Source organism: Podarcis raffonei, chromosome 5 (assembly GCF_027172205.1).
Source record: "Podarcis raffonei isolate rPodRaf1 chromosome 5, rPodRaf1.pri, whole genome shotgun sequence".
Taxonomy (NCBI): domain Eukaryota; kingdom Metazoa; phylum Chordata; class Lepidosauria; order Squamata; family Lacertidae; genus Podarcis; species Podarcis raffonei.
This window is the reverse complement of record NC_070606.1, coordinates 31,667,909-31,687,181: the sequence shown is the minus strand read 5'-3', so window position 1 is coordinate 31,687,181 and position 19,273 is coordinate 31,667,909. Positions and strand designations below refer to the sequence as shown.

At 45.3% G+C, this 19,273-nt stretch overlaps 1 protein-coding gene across 5 annotated transcripts in view; it reads left to right on the top strand.

Annotated features, from left to right (window-relative positions):
• The window catches only part of CDH23 (cadherin related 23), a 391,169-nt gene that overhangs the window by 338,042 nt on the left and 33,854 nt on the right, over nucleotides 1–19,273 (top strand). For all 5 annotated transcript variants that reach the window (XM_053388502.1, XM_053388507.1, XM_053388501.1 and 2 more), the window contains exons 37-42: nucleotides 3,830–4,051; nucleotides 4,182–4,301; nucleotides 9,170–9,350; nucleotides 16,386–16,519; nucleotides 16,780–16,989; nucleotides 18,557–18,664. In XM_053388502.1, the coding sequence (XP_053244477.1) occupies nucleotides 3,830–4,051; nucleotides 4,182–4,301; nucleotides 9,170–9,350; nucleotides 16,386–16,519; nucleotides 16,780–16,989; nucleotides 18,557–18,664 (975 nt within the window). The remainder of the gene's footprint in view (nucleotides 1–3,829; nucleotides 4,052–4,181; nucleotides 4,302–9,169; nucleotides 9,351–16,385; nucleotides 16,520–16,779; nucleotides 16,990–18,556; nucleotides 18,665–19,273) is intronic.

The window sequence follows — 19,273 nt, the reverse complement described above, 5'->3', positions numbered from 1 at the left end:
AAACCCATACTTGAAAAACTCTCCAGGTGCTTGTCAGTCATCCCAGTGCTTTTTCTCTCGGCATCTGGTACTTTTGGAGCTGAAAGTAGATTTGCTTATTACTACACAAGTTGTGCACAAGTGTGTGTGCTTGTGTGGTGGCAAGGGAGGAGACACGTGGTGTTTATTTATTTTATTTGCTTATGTTTGTGAGTCAAGTGGATATGTCAATCAGCTTAAGCTCCAATGGTTTATGCAGTGCTTGGCTTTCTCTCTCTCTCTCTCTCTCCCTTTCTCTCAACTGTGCTTTTAAAAGATGCTCTTTGATTCTGACATAGGAATATTAAAGTAACCAGATAAAATAGTAAGTCGAGATGGCGCGGCTTTGAAGACAAGAAAAGAAAGATCAAAAAGAGTACAAAGGGAAAGGAGATGTCATGCTCACACGTGAAAACCGAGCAGGGAAAGTTGCAAGAGGCTCTTAGCAAAGATGTCTTTTGCGTGATCAGACAGCGCTTCAACCACAAAATGTTGCATAATTGCTCTGCTGTGTACTATGTTGTTACATGATTTCCTGGAGCTTTGCCTAGGAGATGTTGCAGAAATAGTGTGTGGCCAATTAAACTGATTGGGCTGGTTGGTCTTATCTGAAAGGCAGTGCTGCTTACAGTAGGCTTTGAGGCCACTTGTTCAATCTACTCAACAGACAGGTACAATTTGAAGAATGCAGCAAACCTTTGATGTATTGAATCAGCCCTTGCTTCTGATAAGGAAGGAGGGAAAGGGAGTTGATTTGCATGAGCAGACCATCCTGCTGAAACAGTTTCTGAAATCTAGCCTGAAAGGGAGCTCATGTTCCATTAATGACGTCTTGTCAGGGTATTCAGTTTGAATTTGTTAAGAGCAGCAGCGCTGAAGGTGCTTAACACTTCCTCTGATCTAAATCGTCTCTCCAAGTTGCTATTAGCCCCACAAGGGACAATGATAAATACTTGGTCCATGTATTGCGTGGTGAGTTCCCGCCCCCCACCAAGGATAAATAAAGACACCAGACACCAGAATTTAAGGTTAAATGGGCGAATTAGGCCACAACTTTATTGAATTCAGGAATGAGAGGCATTGGCTTAGGCATTGGTCCTATTGACTATCCGGCTCCAGCCCATTTGCTGGAGACACGGGAAGGGTTAACACCATAGTGGGGGAGTCTCCTGCTGAGGCAAGTCAACTAGGAGCTCCCCCGGGGTCACCGCTTGGGGGCGTGCCTTAGGCCCACACCTCCATAGGCTTCGGACAGGGCCACGCCCCCCAGAGTCCTTTACCGGACCACCCTTCATTCTCTGGGGGGAGGTGATGGCGTTCCTCCCACACACACACCCTCTTAACCCCTTCTTACCAATGCCTAACCCCCAATGCCGAGGAGTTGTGACGAGTTGCTATGAGGTAGGCGAAAAACCAAATGGCTGCAAATTGCCAATTGGGAAAAATTCCTACCATGCCCCTTGCGGCGACAGACTGAAGTCCATAGCAAAGTCAGAAACCTACCTACCTACCTAAAGGGAGGGAGGGTGGGAAAACGTGGGGGCTAGCTGGCAAAAGAGGGCGAGCCCCGGCTGCGCCGGCCCTAAATAGGGCAAGCCACGCCCCGCCCCCCCAGCCACCCGATTGGCTGGCTGGGTGGACGGCGCGGCCGGGATTCCCCTGCTCTCACGGGGGCTGAAACCAGCCCCCGCTCACATGGGGTGGGCGTGAAGCCCGCAACCCCACCTCCTGGGCCAGGTCCGGAAGTGGCTTTATTATTATTTTACCACAGCAGCTGGGGGGAGGCCGCATTTGGATTGGGTACTAGTTAAACATTCCCTTCCCAAGTACAGTTGCTCTGATCAAATTCAGAGTTCCTTACACTTGTTTAAAAATGAAAGTAAACATTGGGAGTGTTCGGCTGCAATCCTAACTCTGCTTACCTGCGACTAATCCCTAGTGAATTCAATAGGTCTTATTGTTAGAATTGCATGGCCATTCTTCAATTTCCTTCATGACATGTGGTTTGTCCCTAAGTCTTCTTTTTTCATGGAGAACCTTTCGGCTGTACTTCTCTCCATAAATAAGAAATAGCATTCTTCTGCAAAGCAACTTGCCCCATAACAGGGAAAGCCAAACTCCCTGACCACATGTATTTCAAGGTGGGCAGTATGTCCAGAAGGTATATCCTTACTTGCTGGCTGTGGAGGAAGTGCACAGCAAGGTTCTGTGTGAGAGTTTTCCTAAATCCTCTTGGTTTATTAGATTTGGCTTTTGACCTTGAGGTGCATACAGTTGTAATTTAGGAATAGAGAGGTGGGGTGGCCACCAACTTGGATGGCTTCAAGAGAGGATGAGACAACTCATGGAAGATGAGGCTAACAATGGCTTTCTTCTATCTCATCCCAGAGAGAATGCATATGAATACCAGTTGCTGAAAATCTCGGGGGGGGGGGGAGTGCTGCAGGTACTTCTTATGGGCTTCCCACAGGCACCAGGTTTGACCACAATGAGAATAGGATGCTGGCTTGATCCAGCAGCCTGTTCTTCATTTCTTAAGCATTTTCCTTTCTTCCTCTCAAATCCCATGGGATTCATAATTGATTTCAGAATGGGGGGGAAATGCAGTTTTCGAAACACAAGATGCAGACCAGACTGACAAAGTTTGCCCTCCTCTGTTTAAGAATGGCAAACCCAAATGGATATATCTCACCCAGGTCCTTCAGAGTGGACCCAAAATTTACAAAGGGGAAAAAAAGAGAGTTAATGGTTTTTATTTTAGAAGTCTGTTATGGAATTAGTTGAACATCCTGTAGTTTGCTGAGAGCATTTTGCATGGCTCCTTGTACTGCAGGATTTATTCACACATTACATTAGGCTGTTTCATTAAATTCTGCTCCATTGTTCTGCCCTATTTTAATATACCACAATGCATTGATTTGTATACCGTGATACCTTTTGCCATGCCTCCTGGATAATATCAATAATGCTTGTTAAACAGGTTGTCTGGAAGCCCCCTCAGTGTCTCTCAGAGGCACTGCCAAAATAATGTTGCCTATTGCTTGTGTTGCTTGCTTGCTTAGTACGCCTGACCAAATGTCTTATTTAATCCCTTCTGTGGCTGTGCCTCCTGGATAACATCAGTTGATGTCATGGACAGGCTGGATGCAGAAGAATGGTGGGAGACGCCAACTGGGGAACCCCCAAGGGAAGAAGGCTCAGAACCAGGGGGTGGGCGGGACATCAACGAGTAGTTAGAGGGAGAAGAGGGAGCAGACTGGGAGGAGGTGTGAGAAGCTGACAAGGTAACAGGATTTAGTAAGCAGGAAGAGTCTGTAGCAAAAAGAAGTCCAGAATCAGAGGCAGAAGAGGAGGTCTTCCCCTCCTGCGGTGACTAGCTCCACTTCGCCCTGGTCTGCCAGAACCTGAAGAGGTATGAAGAGGGTAGAGCAAAGATAGACAAGATGAAGGAGCCTCAGAGTGTTTGGGAAGGAACCAGGGGAGGAGGAGACTTGGAGAGCTGTTGGAAGGGCCTCATTAAGTCCTCACTGGGGCAAAATCTGCTTGGAAGAGTTGTTGTGCTCACTCTGCCTGAGCTGTTTTGTTTCTTTGAATAAAGCGTTAACTTCACTAACACCCTGTGAGTTATTGCTGACCTCGTCCAGACAGCCACCCTGACAGTTGACCATGGCATAATCTTAAAGATGGATGTATTTGTTAACCTCTGGAAGCATGTGGAAATGTGTGTGCATGGCTCGCATCTAGACACTTTATTTTATTATTTTTATTATTATCCTTGCATGATTCTGAATGTGTCAGTGTTTGCTCACAGGCTACTACCACGGTCTATGTCACCGTCCTGGATGAGAATGACAATGCTCCAGTATTTCGGCAGCAGCAGTATGAAGTCACACTGGATGAGGGCCCCGGCACACTTAACGCAATCCTTATCACCATCAATGCGGTGGACCTTGACGAAGGGCCAAACGGCACAGTTACATATGCCATCACAGAGGGGAACATCATGGGCACTTTTCACATAAACAGCACTACGGTTAGTACACTTTCACATTGCTGTTTCACTTTACACAAAGGTATTGAGCCCCGTTACCCAACATTCCATGAGCATACGCCCTCATTGCCGAAAGCTAACGTTTCCCTTTTGTTTTGGCCTCTCATTTTAGGGACAAATCAGCACCATGAAGGAGTTGGATTATGAAATCAGCCACGGGCGTTACACACTGATCGTCACTGCCACAGACCAGTGTCCGATCCCTTCACGCCGTCTCACATCCACCACAACAGTACGTATTGCTTCTGGGATAACGAATAACGAGCAGCCATCCAAAAGCACTTCCAGATGCTGCTTGCATTTCCAGAAGCTAAACCTCCATAACATGCAACAGCTAATGAGATTAATGATCTCCCATTCTGTGAAGCACGCACAGCAAACTTCTTGCTCTCTCCTTTTTTGCATTCTTGCATGTTCTGCAATTCAATTGCCGTTGCGTTATAGAAACCGTTTAAAAGGAGCAACTATATCCATGGTTCTCAACAGGAGGAAATTCCATGGATAGTTTCCTTGGGAAGAACATACTTCTCTCTCACTTGTCTCCAGTATTTGGCAAAGAGGGAAAATCACTGCTGGGCACTTTAAGAAAGATGTTGATGGTGGCCCATAGGAGGGCAACACAGATGGTGAGGGATCTGGAGACCCTCCGAGAAAAGTGTAAAGAGACATATGTTTAGCTTGGAGAACAGATGATTAAAAGGCGACAAGATTGGCCATCCTCAAATATTTGAAGGGTTGTCACATGGATGATGGAACCAATATGTTTTCTGTTGCTCCAAGGGGGTGGGACCCCAATCAACAGGTTCAAATTACAGGAAAGGGATGTTCAACTCAACATTAAGAAGAACTTCAGCAATGGAAGCAGATGTCCTTGAAAGCTGATGGTGGAGCCTCTCCATCATTAGAGGGTTTTAAAATATATATTAATATTATGTTGTGACAATAGGTAACAAAACCATTATACACTGAACATCCTTGCTTCTCATGCAAAAAAGGAAAGGAACGGGAAACAAATAGAGGAATACTGCTGCTGTGGCAGAACAAGGTGACCTTTGAGTTACCTTTCGACTCTAGACTTGGGTAGCTCACTCTTTGCTTGCACTTTCCACCTGCAGTTTCCTGAAGGCTGTTTTGCTTCCTTGTTCAAGGAAGGCCATGTGAGAGGTCCTTCCTTTTTTTCTTCTCTGCTTTGAATCTGCTCACTCTTATAGTGGGGTAGAAGTGGAAGGATCATTAGGCGCGAATGATCATGCTCTTCTGAAGTTTACTATACAGCGGAAAGGAGCAGCCAAGCATACTAAGACTCAATTTCTCGACTTTAAGAAAGCCGACTTCATAAAACTTAGGGAAGTGCTGGGTGAGATCCCATGGACAGTAATACTAAAAGGAAAGGGAGTTCATGATGGCTGGGAGTTTGTTAAGAGGGAGATAGTAAAAGCACAACTTCAGGCAATACCATTGAGACGGAAACATGGAAGGTGCCTAAAGAAGCCAGGGTGGCTATCTAAAGAACTTTTAACTGAGTTAAGATTAAAAAAGGATGTGTACAAAAAATGGAAAAGGGGGGAAACCACCAAAGAGGAATTCAAACAAATAGCCAGCACGTGTAGACACAAAGTCAGAAAAGCTAAAGCACAGAATGAACTCAGGCTTGCTAGAGAGGTTAAAAGCAACAAAAAAGGCTTTTATGGATATGTTCGTAGCAAAAGGAAGAACAAAGAAGCAGTGGGGTCACTCAGAGGAGAAGATGGTGAAATGCAAACAGGGGACACAGAAAGGGCTGAACTCCTCAATGCCTTCTTTGCCTCAGTCTTCTCCGATAAAGAAAACAATGCCCGACCTGAAGAATTTGGAGCAAATGATTCAGCAGAGGAAACACAGCCCAGAATAACTAAGGAGATAGTACAAGAATACTTGGCTAGTCTAGATGTATTCAAGTCTCCAGGGCCAGATGAACTGCATCCAAGAGTATTAAAAGAACTGGTAGATGTGATTTCAGAACCACTGGCAGTCATCTTTGAGAATTCCTGGAAAACAGGCGAAGTCCCGGCAGACTGGAGGAGGGCAAATGTTGTCCCTATTTTCAAAAAGGGGAAAAGAGAGGACCCAAATAATTACCGCCCAGTCAGTCTGACATCAATACCAGGGAAGATTCTGGAGCAGATCATTAAGCAAACAGTCTGTGAGCACCTAGAAAGGAATGCTGTGATCACCAATAGTCAGCATGGATTTCTGAAAAATAAGTCATGTCAGACGAACCTGATCTCGTTTTTTGACAGAATTACAAGCCTGGTAGATGAAGGGAATGCAGTGGATGTAGCCTACCTTGATTTCAGCAAGGCATTTGACAAGGTGCCCCATGATATTCTTGTAAAGAAGCTGGTAAAATGCGATCTTGACTATGCTACCACTCAGTGGATTTGTAACTGGCTGACTGACCGAACCCAAAGGGTGCTCATCAATGGTTCCTCTTCATCCTGGAGAAGAGTGACTAGTGGGGTGCCACAGGGTTCTGTCTTGGGCCCGGTCTTATTCAACATCTTTATCAATGACTTGGATGATGGACTCAAGGGCATCCTGATCAAATTTGCAGATGACACCAAACTGGGAGGGGTGGCTAACACCCCAGAGGACAGGATCACACTTCAAAACGACCTTGACAGATTAGAGAACTGGGCCAAAACAAACAAGATGAATTTTAACAGGGAGAAATGTAAAGTATTGCACTTGGGCAAAAAAAATGAGAGGCACAAATACAAGATGGGTGACACCTGGCTTGAGAGCACTACATGTGAAAAGGATCTAGGAGTCTTGGTTGACCACAAACTTGACATGAGCCAACAGTGTGACGCGGCAGCTAAAAAAGCCAATGCAATTCTGGGCTGCATCAATAGGAGTATAGCATCTAGATCAAGGGAAGTAATAGTGCCACTGTATTCTGCTCTGGTCAGACCTCACCTGGAGTACTGTGTCCAGTTCTGGGCAGCACAGTTCAAGAAGGACACTGACAAACTGGAACGTGTCCAGAGGAGGGCAACCAAAATGGTCAAAGGCCTGGAAACGATGCCTTATGAGGAACGGCTAAGGGAGCTGGGCATGTTTAGCCTGGAGAAGAGGAGGTTAAGGGGTGATATGATAGCCATGTTCAAATATATAAAAGGATGTCACATAGAGGAGGGAGAAAGGTTGTTTTCTGCTGCTCCAGAGAAGCGGACACGGAGCAATGGATCCAAACTACAAGAAAGAAGATTCCACCTAAACATTAGGAAGAACTTCCTGACAGTAAGAGCTGTTTGACAGTGGAATTTGCTGCCAAGGAGTGTGGTGGAGTCTCCTTCTTTGGAGGTCTTTAAGCAGAGGCTTGACAACCATATGTCAGGAGTGCTCTGATGGTGTTTCCTGCTTGGCAGGGGGTTGGACTCGATGGCCCTTGTGGTCTCTTCCAACTCTATGATTCTATGATTCTATATTAATGAGAAGTGCTACCTAGCTCTGTTTTTTTTTTTTTTTTTTTTTTTTTTTGCTGCAATGTACATACGGGATCAGTTTCTGTATTATGGCCAACACAAAGATATCATTATAGATTGTTCCGTGCGGCACCTGTCCGTGTAGTAGTTTGGATTTGATATCCCACTTTATCACTACCCTAAGGAGTCTCAAAGTGGCTAACATTCTCTTTTCCCTTCCTCCCCCACAACAAACACTCTGTGAGGTGAGTGGGGCTGAGAGACTTCAGAGAAGTGTGACTAGCCCATGGTCACCCAGCAGCTGCATGTGGAGGAGCAGGGAAGCGAACCCAGTTCACCAGATTACGAGTCTACCGCTCTTAACCACTACACCACACTGGCTCACAGTGTGCAGTGACCCGCATGAGAAACCACATGGTGCGTGCACCGTAGCACAGCAAACATCCAAAAAGAAAGCTTCGCAGCAGTGTGCTAAAACCTACACGTGGTGAACCATTGCATGCAACCCCTCCACCTTGCAGCAACTGCTGTCACAAGGAATGGATTAAAGGAGCTTCCATGCTGCAGATGTAACAGAGCAGGCATCACGTTGGAGGAGACACTGTTGTGCCAGTTGCTGTTCAACTCCACAATTGCAGGCTTCTACAACCCTGTGCCACTTCACAGTGTGGGTGTAGACAGGCAGGGCTTATCTTGGACTCTGCATAGACTAGATTAATAAGTCACAAGGGCAGCTTCGGAGTTTGAGTGGAAATTGCTTGCCCACGCTGAAGAGTTCCTGCAACTGCAGTTATATTTTCAAGTATTTTCCAAAAATCTTGAGGGCTAGAATCTAAGTGCACCACCTAGTAATGGCTTTCTTAACAGGACTGTGCAACTATGTGGGTTCTTCCATGATCCACTGGTTAGTTTATAACTGCCATAAAAGCAACTGAAAATTACGTCTTATCAGGATAACACGTCCTCTGACTTGCAAGCACCGTTCTTTCTAATCAGGGTGTGGAGATGGGTGCGGTTATTCCATGTTGAACGGCTCTATTGCCCATTCTTCATCGCTTAAGTTTAATCATGTGCTTAAGAATGAAGCCTGCCCTCCAGAACAGTTTCCAGAGCTGATTCCAGGCACACATTAAGCCCTACCTTGTTCTCCATGGTTGCTTCCTAGAATAAACTGATTACAGCTGCAGCAGCGTAATAAATACCAAACAGCCGATTGCACAGAGTTCCCAGGGTGTGCTTGCATCTGACCTGGGCCCGATCAGGGTTCGACCTGGCAAATCCTCATACAAATTTACCTTGTCAAGAAACACAGCTTTGCAATTACACTGGAATGTTGGCTTTCAGATGTTATTTGTTTTTCCAGTCTGTGCAAAATCCTTTTAAGTCAGAGATGGATGTCATTGGATGCCGTTAATTTCTGTATGAAGGTTATTGAGAATGCTTGTGTTTGTTGCTGCAAATAAAGAAATACAGTGGGGGAAATTGAGATAAGTGAAATGAATAAATAAAACTAGCAGTACTATACTGGTGGTTGTGTACAAGATGGCTGCAGGTACTCGATAACAGGCTTCATAGCTTTTACTTGTTGTTTTGGCTGCGTTTGCAAACTATTCTCTGTGTTTTTTGTCTTAAGGTGTTAGTGAATTTGAACGATATCAATGATAATCAACCAACGTTCCCACATTCCTATGAAGGGCCCTTTGACATCACAGAAGGACAGCCAGGGCCAAGGGTGTGGACTTTCCTTGCCCACGATGGAGACTCGGGACCCAATGGACAAGTGGAGTACAGCATCATCGCAGGGGATCCCCTTGGTAAGTGGAGAAAGAAAGAGAACAGGAACTCTTGAGTCTGCAGTTCTCAGCCCATCCAGAAAATGCAGTTAAATCATGCATGTGTGCAGAAATCATCTCAGGGTTAGTAGCACAAGACAAGGAGTCAGTATTCTGTTTCTGCCTGGGCCAGTGCTTCCCTATGCAAATAGCATTTCTTACTAAGGCTTAGTTTCCATATGTGTGGAATAAGGTCAGTGTCCTCTTGTCTTAGTCACAAGTAAAAGCTAAAAAGAACCAACTGAATGAGTTCTCTGTTTCAACCCCGGATAACTCTGGTCTAATTCTATTCCTGCCACTAATTCACTGGGTAGACTCAGGCAAGTTGCTGTCCATCTGCTTCAATGAAACAAAAATATGTAGAGTGGGTGTCCTTGTGGCTTATCTCAGAGAGTTTTGGGTGGAGGAATTACAAAGCACATTGCACATCAGAAACACTCTGGAAATGATGAGCGGGTCCTACCCTTAGACAGATGGTGGCAGCTGCCTCAGGTTTATGGGGGATAGGAGTGGATGCCCCTTAGCTGTTCCTTCTGGCCTCCCTTGGCTCCCTCCCTTCTGGCCTCCCTCCCCTCTCCTGAGGCTCCCAACTCTTCCTGTTCTCTTGAGCCAGCAGCAATTATTCTTGCTTTGCCACTGACCTGGGCTGGCTGTGTTGCCTAGTCAGCAGCCGCATTATCACAGTATATTGCAGAGAAAACTGCTGAGAAAGGTCCCTGACAGAGCAAGCTCTCAGGTGCAGCTACTGACTGAATGTGCACATGTGTGGCCCTGTTCATGGGATGCACCACTTCAGCCTTTGGCTGAGCAGGCCACAAGTAGGTGCTGGGTGGAGCAGTGAAATAGCAGGGGAGAGGTGTTGGGGGTTCAAGCTATATATGCCATGCACCTTGCCCTTCACTTCCTAAGCTAGCCTGCTGCCCTCAGGTCAGATGGAGGATGTTGCTCCATTGCCAGCACTGAAGCAAGATCCCACTTCCAGCTCTGTGGGTTTCTGTAAGCAGAACAATGGTAGGGAAAGGTTTCATCTTGTCCTTTGCCTCAGGCGGTGAAATGTCTTGGGCCAGCCCTGGTGATGAGTAATAGTAATTACTGCAACGATAACATTGTTATGAGTATCTTATGTTTCCAGTGCTGCTTTTTCACATTTGGTTCCTTGGTACAGTGGTCAGTGGCACTGTGGTTTAGTGGTCAGAGTGTTGGGCTGGGGCACGGGTTGCAAACCTGGCATCTGCAGAGGCCTTCCTTGCTGCCCACAGACTCTCCTCCCACTGAAATTAGACTTGGAAAAAGCCAATAAAAGCCTTAGTTTAATCTTCCTTGTTGCTAGGAGGAGATTCCAGCTGGGGAGGGAAGGTTAATTCTTGCTTTCCTCAGTTGCACCCTCCAGGAATATCACATCCCTCCTCCCATTAGGTTTGGGAGGGAAAGTGAAAGCACTTTATTCCAAGCCTAATTGCTGGGGGAGCTCGTACGGGCAGGGGTACCTTTACCTTTTTTAGAGGGGAATGTGTGTGTGTTTGTCACAACCTGTGTGTGGTGTTCACAGCAGCTTATCTGGTTTGCCAGTGTGCTTACAATTCTCAAAAGACCAGCAACCCATAGACTAAAAACAGAGACACCAGGGTTCAAATAAATCCCCAGGAAGTTCACTGGGTGACCTCGGGGCAGTCACTGTCTTGGCTGTGTACACACTGCTGTGTACTTTGCCGTGCAGTGTGCTTTCCACCACTGGTTTGTGAAGTCATGTATAACAGCCACAATCTACGCTGTAGCTCCTTGAGAAATACTGTGTGTTGGTGTGTTTTTACTGCAAACCAAGCAGATTTTGCATAAAGTTGGGCAATGACAGCCTTTGTGTGAGACGCTTTGGAATCTCTGCAGTGTCATACACTCAATCTGAATATGAGGCAGATTATTTCAGAGTACACAAACTTTTCGGTGGAAGAGAAAGGGAGAAAAGGCGTGTGGAAAGAATCGCCTAAGGATAGTTAATGGGACATTTCAAAACTATCCCTTCAAGAGGCCTCTTTCTGAGAAGCCGAGTGTCTACATCAGGAAATCCTGTTACAGGCAGCATCCGCCATGAGAGGAAACATTGCAAACCTGTTGTAATTGCATGGCTAGAAGATCCTTGAGGTTTTGCAAGTTCATGCCACAAACAACCCCCCCCCCCCAAAAAAAGCAACCAAGTGTGCTAGAAGGACTATGAAGCTTGCCTAGGAAGGGATTGAATACCGCTTTGCAGTCTGCTCTACGGAATCACAGAAGTGTGCTTGAAACCTCTTAAGTTTAAAAGCTGGATGTAGATCTCTTAATCATGCAGCATATTTACTTGGAAACAAGCTCCACTGTCTTCATGGGGGAGGCACCCTCAGATAGGAATGTTTAGGATTACAGCCCTATACCTGGTAGCAAGCCCCACTGTTTTATGTATGGCCCACTTGTGAGTAATGTACACATGTATAAAATTGCATCATTAATCAGGTCTAAATAAATACACTGTATGTCAACATAACCAACATATCAGCAAATTCTTGTACAGTACAGTCATACACAAATCCACCCTCATTAAATGTGAACATAACATGCAGTGAGCATAACATACAACAATACAAACAACCAAATAAAAGACTTCCTTTATCCTGTATCTGGCCTCCTTATTTACTTCTTATAAACAGTTTCCTTTATGAAGAATTATTAAGATTTTTCTAATTATAACTTAAATATCCACAAAGTCTCCTGCAGGCATTAATCGAAACAAGTCCAGGTATGTATTTTAGGGTACTGTTTTTTAAAGTATTCTCTGCATTTTCCCCATGCTTTTTGAAACTCTTGTTCAATATACTCTAACAGTTGGTCTTGCCATTCCTTTTTTGTTGGCACAGTTTCTTTTTTCCAGTTTTTAGCAATTAAGATCCTTGCCACTCCTGTGGCATAGTGGAATATGTTCTGATCTTCTCTTGCTATACCTGTGTTCGGTATCCCTAGTAGAAAAGCTTCTGTGTTTTTCATAAAGTTATACTGAAACATTTTTTTAAGCTCATCATATACTGTGTTCCAGAAGCTTTTGATTTTTTCACAGGTCCACCAAACATGTGTAAGTGTCCCCTCTGTTTTGTTTCATTTTCATTTATTCAATTTGTCAGCCGCTTTATCTTGGCCAGGGCGACCCAAGGCAACTTAAAACCAAACAAATAGACAGTAAGCTCCACACGGATACATTCAAACCAAGAGGAAAGAGAAATACATTAAGGGACGTCATATTGATTGTGGGTCTTCTAAATGGAAGACTAGGCTGTGAGCAGATCTCCAGGTTTTTATTGGAGCAGAACTGCAGGGCTGGTGGAGGGGGTGGGGAGGAGAGAGGCATTAACCCTTCCCATCCATGCCATTTTTCTGCTCTGGATGCTTCCTCGACCCATGTTTTCCTCCATAGGGAAAACAGGATTTGTTGTTGTTTAGTCGTGTCCGAATCTTCGTGACCCCATGGACTAGAGCACGCCAGGCACTTCTGTCTTCCACTGCCTCCCGCAGTTTGGTCAAACTCATGCTGGTAGCTTCAAGAACACTGTCCAACCATCTCGTCCTCTGTCGTCCCCTTCTTGTGCCCTCCATCTTTCCCAGCATCAGGGTCTTTTCCAGGGAGTCTTCTCTTCTCATGAGGTGGCCAAAGTATTGGAGCCTCAGCTTCAGCATCTGTTCTTCCAGTGAGCACTCAGGGCTGATTTCCTTAAGAATGGATCGGTTTGATCTTCCTGCAGTCCATGGGACTCTCAAGAGTCTCCTCCAGCACCATAATTCAAAAGCATCAATTCTTCGGCGATCAGCCTTTGTTATGGTCCAGCTCTCACTTCCATACATCACTACTGGGAAAACCATGGCTTTAACTATACGGGCCTTTGTTGGCAAGTGATGTCTCTGTTTTTTAAATGCTGTCTAGGTTTGTCATTGCTTTTCTCCTAAGAAGCAGGCGTCTTTTAATTTCGTGACTGCTGTCACCATCTGCAGTGGTCATGGAGCCCAAGAAAGTAAAATCTCTCACTGCCTTCATTTCTTCCCCTTCTATTTGCCAGGAGGTGATACGTTTTCTCCAAGCAGGGCAAAAAGCAGTTGGGAAAGATTTAGATTGGGGAAAATAGTGTAGAGAAAGCGTTAAGCCCCACCCCCTTCCCCAGGGCTATAGTCCCAATTCAATCCGCTCCCCCTGTGTGGCTGCTTTTTTTCCCCTTCCCAAAGGGGAAAATTTGATATATCTGATGATGGATTTCCCACATTTCATTTTGTCTGGCCCAAAGACAAGTCTCTGGCAGAAATAAGCCCAGACTTTCTATTTATATGCAAATAGGGCTTAATATATTTTTTTAAGATTACCAGATTAAATATTTGTAGCCTCTCTGTTGTGGCAAGTGCATATTTTGACAGAAAAGCCATTCAAAGTATTCTTTGAATAGTAAGAATAAAAAGGACGAGGCAAAGGAAGTAATTGTGAGAAAACTGGCTTGGACTTCATCTAAACAAACCATGCTCAAGACTGCTTTCATTTTCAGTTCTTGTTTGGTCAAATGCAGAAACAAGCTGACTCTGTCAGCCACATGCACTCACTGCCAGAGCACAGAGGCCTACTGGATTTGGCTCCAGAGTGCTGTGTGGAAGAAAAGCAGAATTTGTGACTTTTTAGTTTAGGGGGGGGAGAAAGTGGCTGGGAGCATGATCGGCATTTTGGAATTGATGAATGGTGTGAAGAAATCATTGGATAAAGAGACATTTGTCTCTCTCTCTCTCTCTCATTTAGTGGTGGGACTCTGGGTAGACAGCAAAGTGATTTGATCATAGGCCATGAAAGGCAAAAGAATGAATGTGTGACTTTCGAAAGGATTAGATAAATCCATTGTCTTACCAACAGCTGTTAGCAAATTAGCTAAATGAAACCTCTGTGCTAGAAGGTAGTATACTTCTGAATATCAGATGCTGGAATTAAATAGAGAACGACTTTCTTGCTTTGCTCGTAACTGCCAGAAGCTAGTGAAAAGAAAAATATGGACAAAATCATGGGTTGCCAACGTGGCACCTGCAGGTAGGCATGCCCCCACAGAGGTCTTTCCTGGTATTCCTAGGCTCACATCTCCAGATCCCTACCCCCACTGATATCACCTTTCTAGCCAATAAATGGCTCCTAGTTGGAGTCTGTGTGCTGTTACTGGAGGTTGCAGCTGACTCTCCAGGAAAATCACCCCTACCCATACCACCATTAGGATTGGCAACAGTTACAGTGGTGCCCCGCAAGACGAATGCCTCGCAAGACGGAAAACCCGCTAGACGAAAGGGTTTTCCGTTTTGGAGGTGCTTCGCAAAACGAATTTCCTATGGGCTTGCTTTGCAAGACGAAAATGTCTTGCGAGTTCCTGCAGGGTTTTTTTCCTCCCCCCCCCTTTTTCCCAAGCCGCTAAGCCGCTTAACAGCTGATCCGCTAAGCCGCTTAACAGCTGATCGCTAAGCCGCTTAACAGCTGATCCGCTAAGCCGCTAAGCCGCTTATCAGCTGATCCGCTAAGCCGCTAATAGCGCTAATCTGCTAAGTCGCTAATGGGCTTGCTTCGCAAGACGAAAAAACCGCAAGACGCGGAACGGATTCTTTTCGTCTTGCGAGGCACCACTGTAGAACACTTTTTTCAAGCCTAATTGAATGAATGCGGTTCGTTCATTGGGGAGTGAATGTGGTTGCAGTGTGGGCATGATTTTATGGCGTGTGGTGTCCACAACAGTTTCTCCTGCTGGCAAATGTTTCTGATAAGCCCCGAAAGGTTGGCAAATTTTAGTGGACTGATTCATCAAGGCAGTACTTATATTCTAATGAGAGACTGAGGCTACACTCCTATACAGATTGTGGCTTGTTGCATACAGTCGTCAGTGCAGGGTGCAAGGAGAGAGAGTATACTTTCTACCACTGCTCAGATTTAAGTAGCATAGAGTTCAGCATTTCATTTTCATAGTAATACGTACCAGTGTATTAAACAATCTTCAAGACAAAACCTGCAGGTGGCGCTGTGGGTTAAACCACAGAGCCTAGTGCTTGCCGATCAGAAGGTTGGCGGTTTGAATCCCCACGACAGGGTAAGCTCCCATTGCTCGGTCCCTGCTCCTGCCAACCTAGCAGTTTGAAAGCATGAAGTACAAGTAGATGAATAGGTACCACTGCAGCGGTAAGGTAAACGGCGTTTCCGTGCACTGCTCTGGTTCGCCAGAAGCGGCGTAGTCATGCTGGGCACATGAGTGCTGTACGCCGGCTCCCTCGGCCAATAAAGTGAGATGAGCACCACAATCCCAGAGTCGTCAACGACTGGACCTAATGGTCAGGGGTCCCTTTACCTTTAAGACAAAACTTACTGGTAATTTACCTGATATGGCTAAGCCCTGCCCAGGAGACACCCCCCAAGGAAATTCTCCCTGCAACACCCCACCATTGGGGGGGTGGCTAAATAAATAAACAAATAAAGTAGACAGTGAGGGGGGGACTTTAAACTTATCTCCCCAGTGCGGCATCCTGATAAGGATGTCAGTTGTCTTCTCTCTGGTCATTAGATTGATCATTTCACCTCAATCAATCAGTCAATCAATCGTTTGACATCAGATTGATCACCTAAGACCTGGGGAGCATTAGGATGTGTCGCTAGCATGGGAGTGCTGTACAACCAACATAGACACTGGGCGATCACCAGCAACATTCCTCTCTTTCTGCCTGGATCTTGTGGCCTGGTGACATCCTGATACAGCAGATACACAGTCCCCTCTCAGACTAGTATCTACAGAAGTGCATTAGGCGGACTTCATTGATATTGATCTGTTCTCAATGCACCTTCTTGACCATCTCCATTAACATGTTCCCCCCCAGAAAAGGAGGTTGTGAAAGCATGCAGTGCTCTTGAGTGCAGTCTTCCATGGTGCTCTAGGCTGGCAAACCTTCCCTGCTTGTTTCTCCTGTGTCTCTTAAGCATCCTTGTGTCTATCTGTCTTGCAGGAGAATTTGTGATCTCTCCTGTGGAAGGGGAGCTACGCGTGCGGAAGGATGCTGAGCTTGACCGAGAAAACATTGCTTTCTATAACCTCACCATTGCTGCCAAGGACAGAGGGGTGCCTCCTCTCAGCTCCACTGTAAGTGTTTGTGGTCCAGGGGCCACACTGCAAAGATGAGGTTCTGAATCCTCCATGAGGGAGAGGTGAATTGTGCAGGGGTTAGAAAACAGAACTGTACCTGATTAATGAAAACCCTAAGGAGGTGTTGCCTCTATTAAGCAATATGGGGGACACACCTAGATTGCCATGGAAGAACCATATGGACAATTCTTCTTTGTATTAATAGTCTCAGGCCTGTTTGCCCTTCTCCTCATCTGTCTCCTTTCTTTTTGGTTTAGGTGTTGGTGGGAGTGCGTGTTCTGGACATAAACGACAACGACCCCGTCCTCCTCAACCTACCGATGAATCTCACTCTCAGTGAAAATGCTCCCATCTCCAGCTTCGTCACCCGCATCCTTGCCAGTGATGCTGACAGCGGCAGGAATGCACTTTTAACCTTCAGCATCACAGCAGGGAATATAGACAATGCTTTCTACATCAATGGCACTGTAAGTCTCTCTTTTTTTAACGTTGGGATACACAGCCTCCCATGAAGATCTCAGTAAACAGGATTATTTATGTGTGGAAGGTAGTCCTTCAGATATCCTGGTTCCAACCCATAAAGAGCTTTATTGGGCCTCAGCAGCACTTAGTACTGGGCCTGGGAAACTCAACTGGAAACCAGCTTAGCTGTCTCAATACAGATATACATGCTGCCTTTATGTGACCCCTGTTAAGAGCCTGGCTGCAGAATCTGGGACCAGTTGTGGTTTCCCAGTGCTCTTCAAAGGCAGTCCTAGGCAGAGCACATGGCAGTAATCCAGACATGATGTCACTAAGGCATATCTCACCAAGCCTGCAGCCTCCACAATAAGGTGCAGCTGGCATAATACCAGCCTGAGCTTAGAGATGTGCACATCAAACGTTGGCTATATTCATTTGATTATTTGGAGTTTAATCCTACCCAAAAGCTCAGGGAAGACTTGCAGGTGTTAGCAACATATATAGATGATGCGCATAGTTCCACTCTCTCCTTTTATTTGCTTCAACATCTGAGAAATGTCTGGAGACCACAGTGCAAAGAAAGTATATAACTTGCAGCATGGTGTTTGCCACTGGGAGGCAATGGGTAAAGGCTTTCAGTGGTTTTAAGAGGCTGGCATGTGTTTTCTTTCAGCTCTGCTGCTCCAGGTCTACAGCCTGCATGAAAAGAAAAGCATGACTTCACACTTCATACTGATTTGAATTTCAGAAGTGTCCTTTAATTAGAATGCACTCATTGTCATCTTTCCACCTAGCTTTAGATACCTGAGCTCTGTTCTGCAAATTGCGGAGGGCCTACATCTTTTCTTTTTCTTTTTTAAGTTACATGGGTCTGAAGAGGTCATTGGGTCTGGAAATCACTTCTCATTTGCACTCAGAACCAATGGGCAGTTTTGAAATCATTGGTTTCACTTCTTTTCCTTTGTTGCCGCTGCACAGATCCTCAAATCGTAGCCCAATTCTGACTGCCTCGTGCCTGCTTGAGTCAATGCGCAAGGCCTCCTTCCTTCCAGCCCTTCCTACTAATTTCATAGTATGCTGGTGGTTGGGCTGAGAAGAGAGTCAAATAACAAACCCCTACCTGAAAACAACAGCAAGCACCTCTCAATAGTAACATTAACCTCTTTTAAAACAAATGCTATCAGTCCAGCCCTGTGTATTCACATGCAGCATTTTAGAAAAGCATTTTAGCAAAGCTACCTCTCAGTAGTTTTAACTACTCATCTTCAGGCCCAGATTTCAGGGTGTAGTCTTTTCTTTTTTTCATTTCCTGACTCCTGTGTTCCAAAGAAGAGGAGTTTCCATAACAGATTCGCCTGGTAGAATGGAATCTCTTTTTTTACCTTGGTTAGAACAGAACATAACCTATTCTCACTTGCCTGAGCGGTTAGCACAGAATCATGGGTGCTGGTGCTCCCTGCTTAATGTTTCCACATCACTGGCATTTGACAGAGTTAGACGCAAACAAAACAATGCAGTTCCATTTATTCCCCCTCTCTTTCCCCTTTTTCCCCTTTCCTGTCTCTTCATCAGACTGGCATCGTGTACATAAACCGCCCGCTGGATAGGGAGCGGGTGTCCAAGTACAGCTTGACAGTGACAGTGAAGGACAACCCAGAAAATGCACGCAACGCAAGGCGGGTAATTATACGCAGTTTTCTGACTTTGGCACTGGGTTTACTGAGAGCATTTCATGTAACGCTGCTCTAGCTAACAATCAAAGGCACAAGACTCAAGCCTGAAACTTTGCTTCATCAGTTACTCTTCTCAGACACAGAATCCAGACCGAGGTTTTCACAGCCAAGGTTAGAATATTTGCAAAAGCTCTACAGCTGCTCATTCAAATGTTCTTTTTCATTGTGGGTCCTTCAGTTACCACTCAGTAGTTCCCCTCAGCCCCCTAAAAAAAAAAAGTGAAGGTACCTCACAGAATGGACATACAATGTTTTGATCTCATCTGCTTGCACATTATATAATTGAGACAATGCTGTTCTATAGATAGGCCTAAAAAATAAGACAAAAGGGGTATTTTCTGAGTCTCCAGGGGCCTCTTCAATGTTAACTCAGAAGCAAAGTGTACTAAACTTGGTATAACATGGTAGATCTAGCCATTATCTCCAGAAATATATGTAGAGGATCTATTACACCACTGTTGAATGTCTGCACTGGCTCCACGTTCTCTTTGGGTACTGGCTTAAACGGAAAAAGCACCCTTGTAATACTACCACATGTGCATCAGGTTTAAACAGC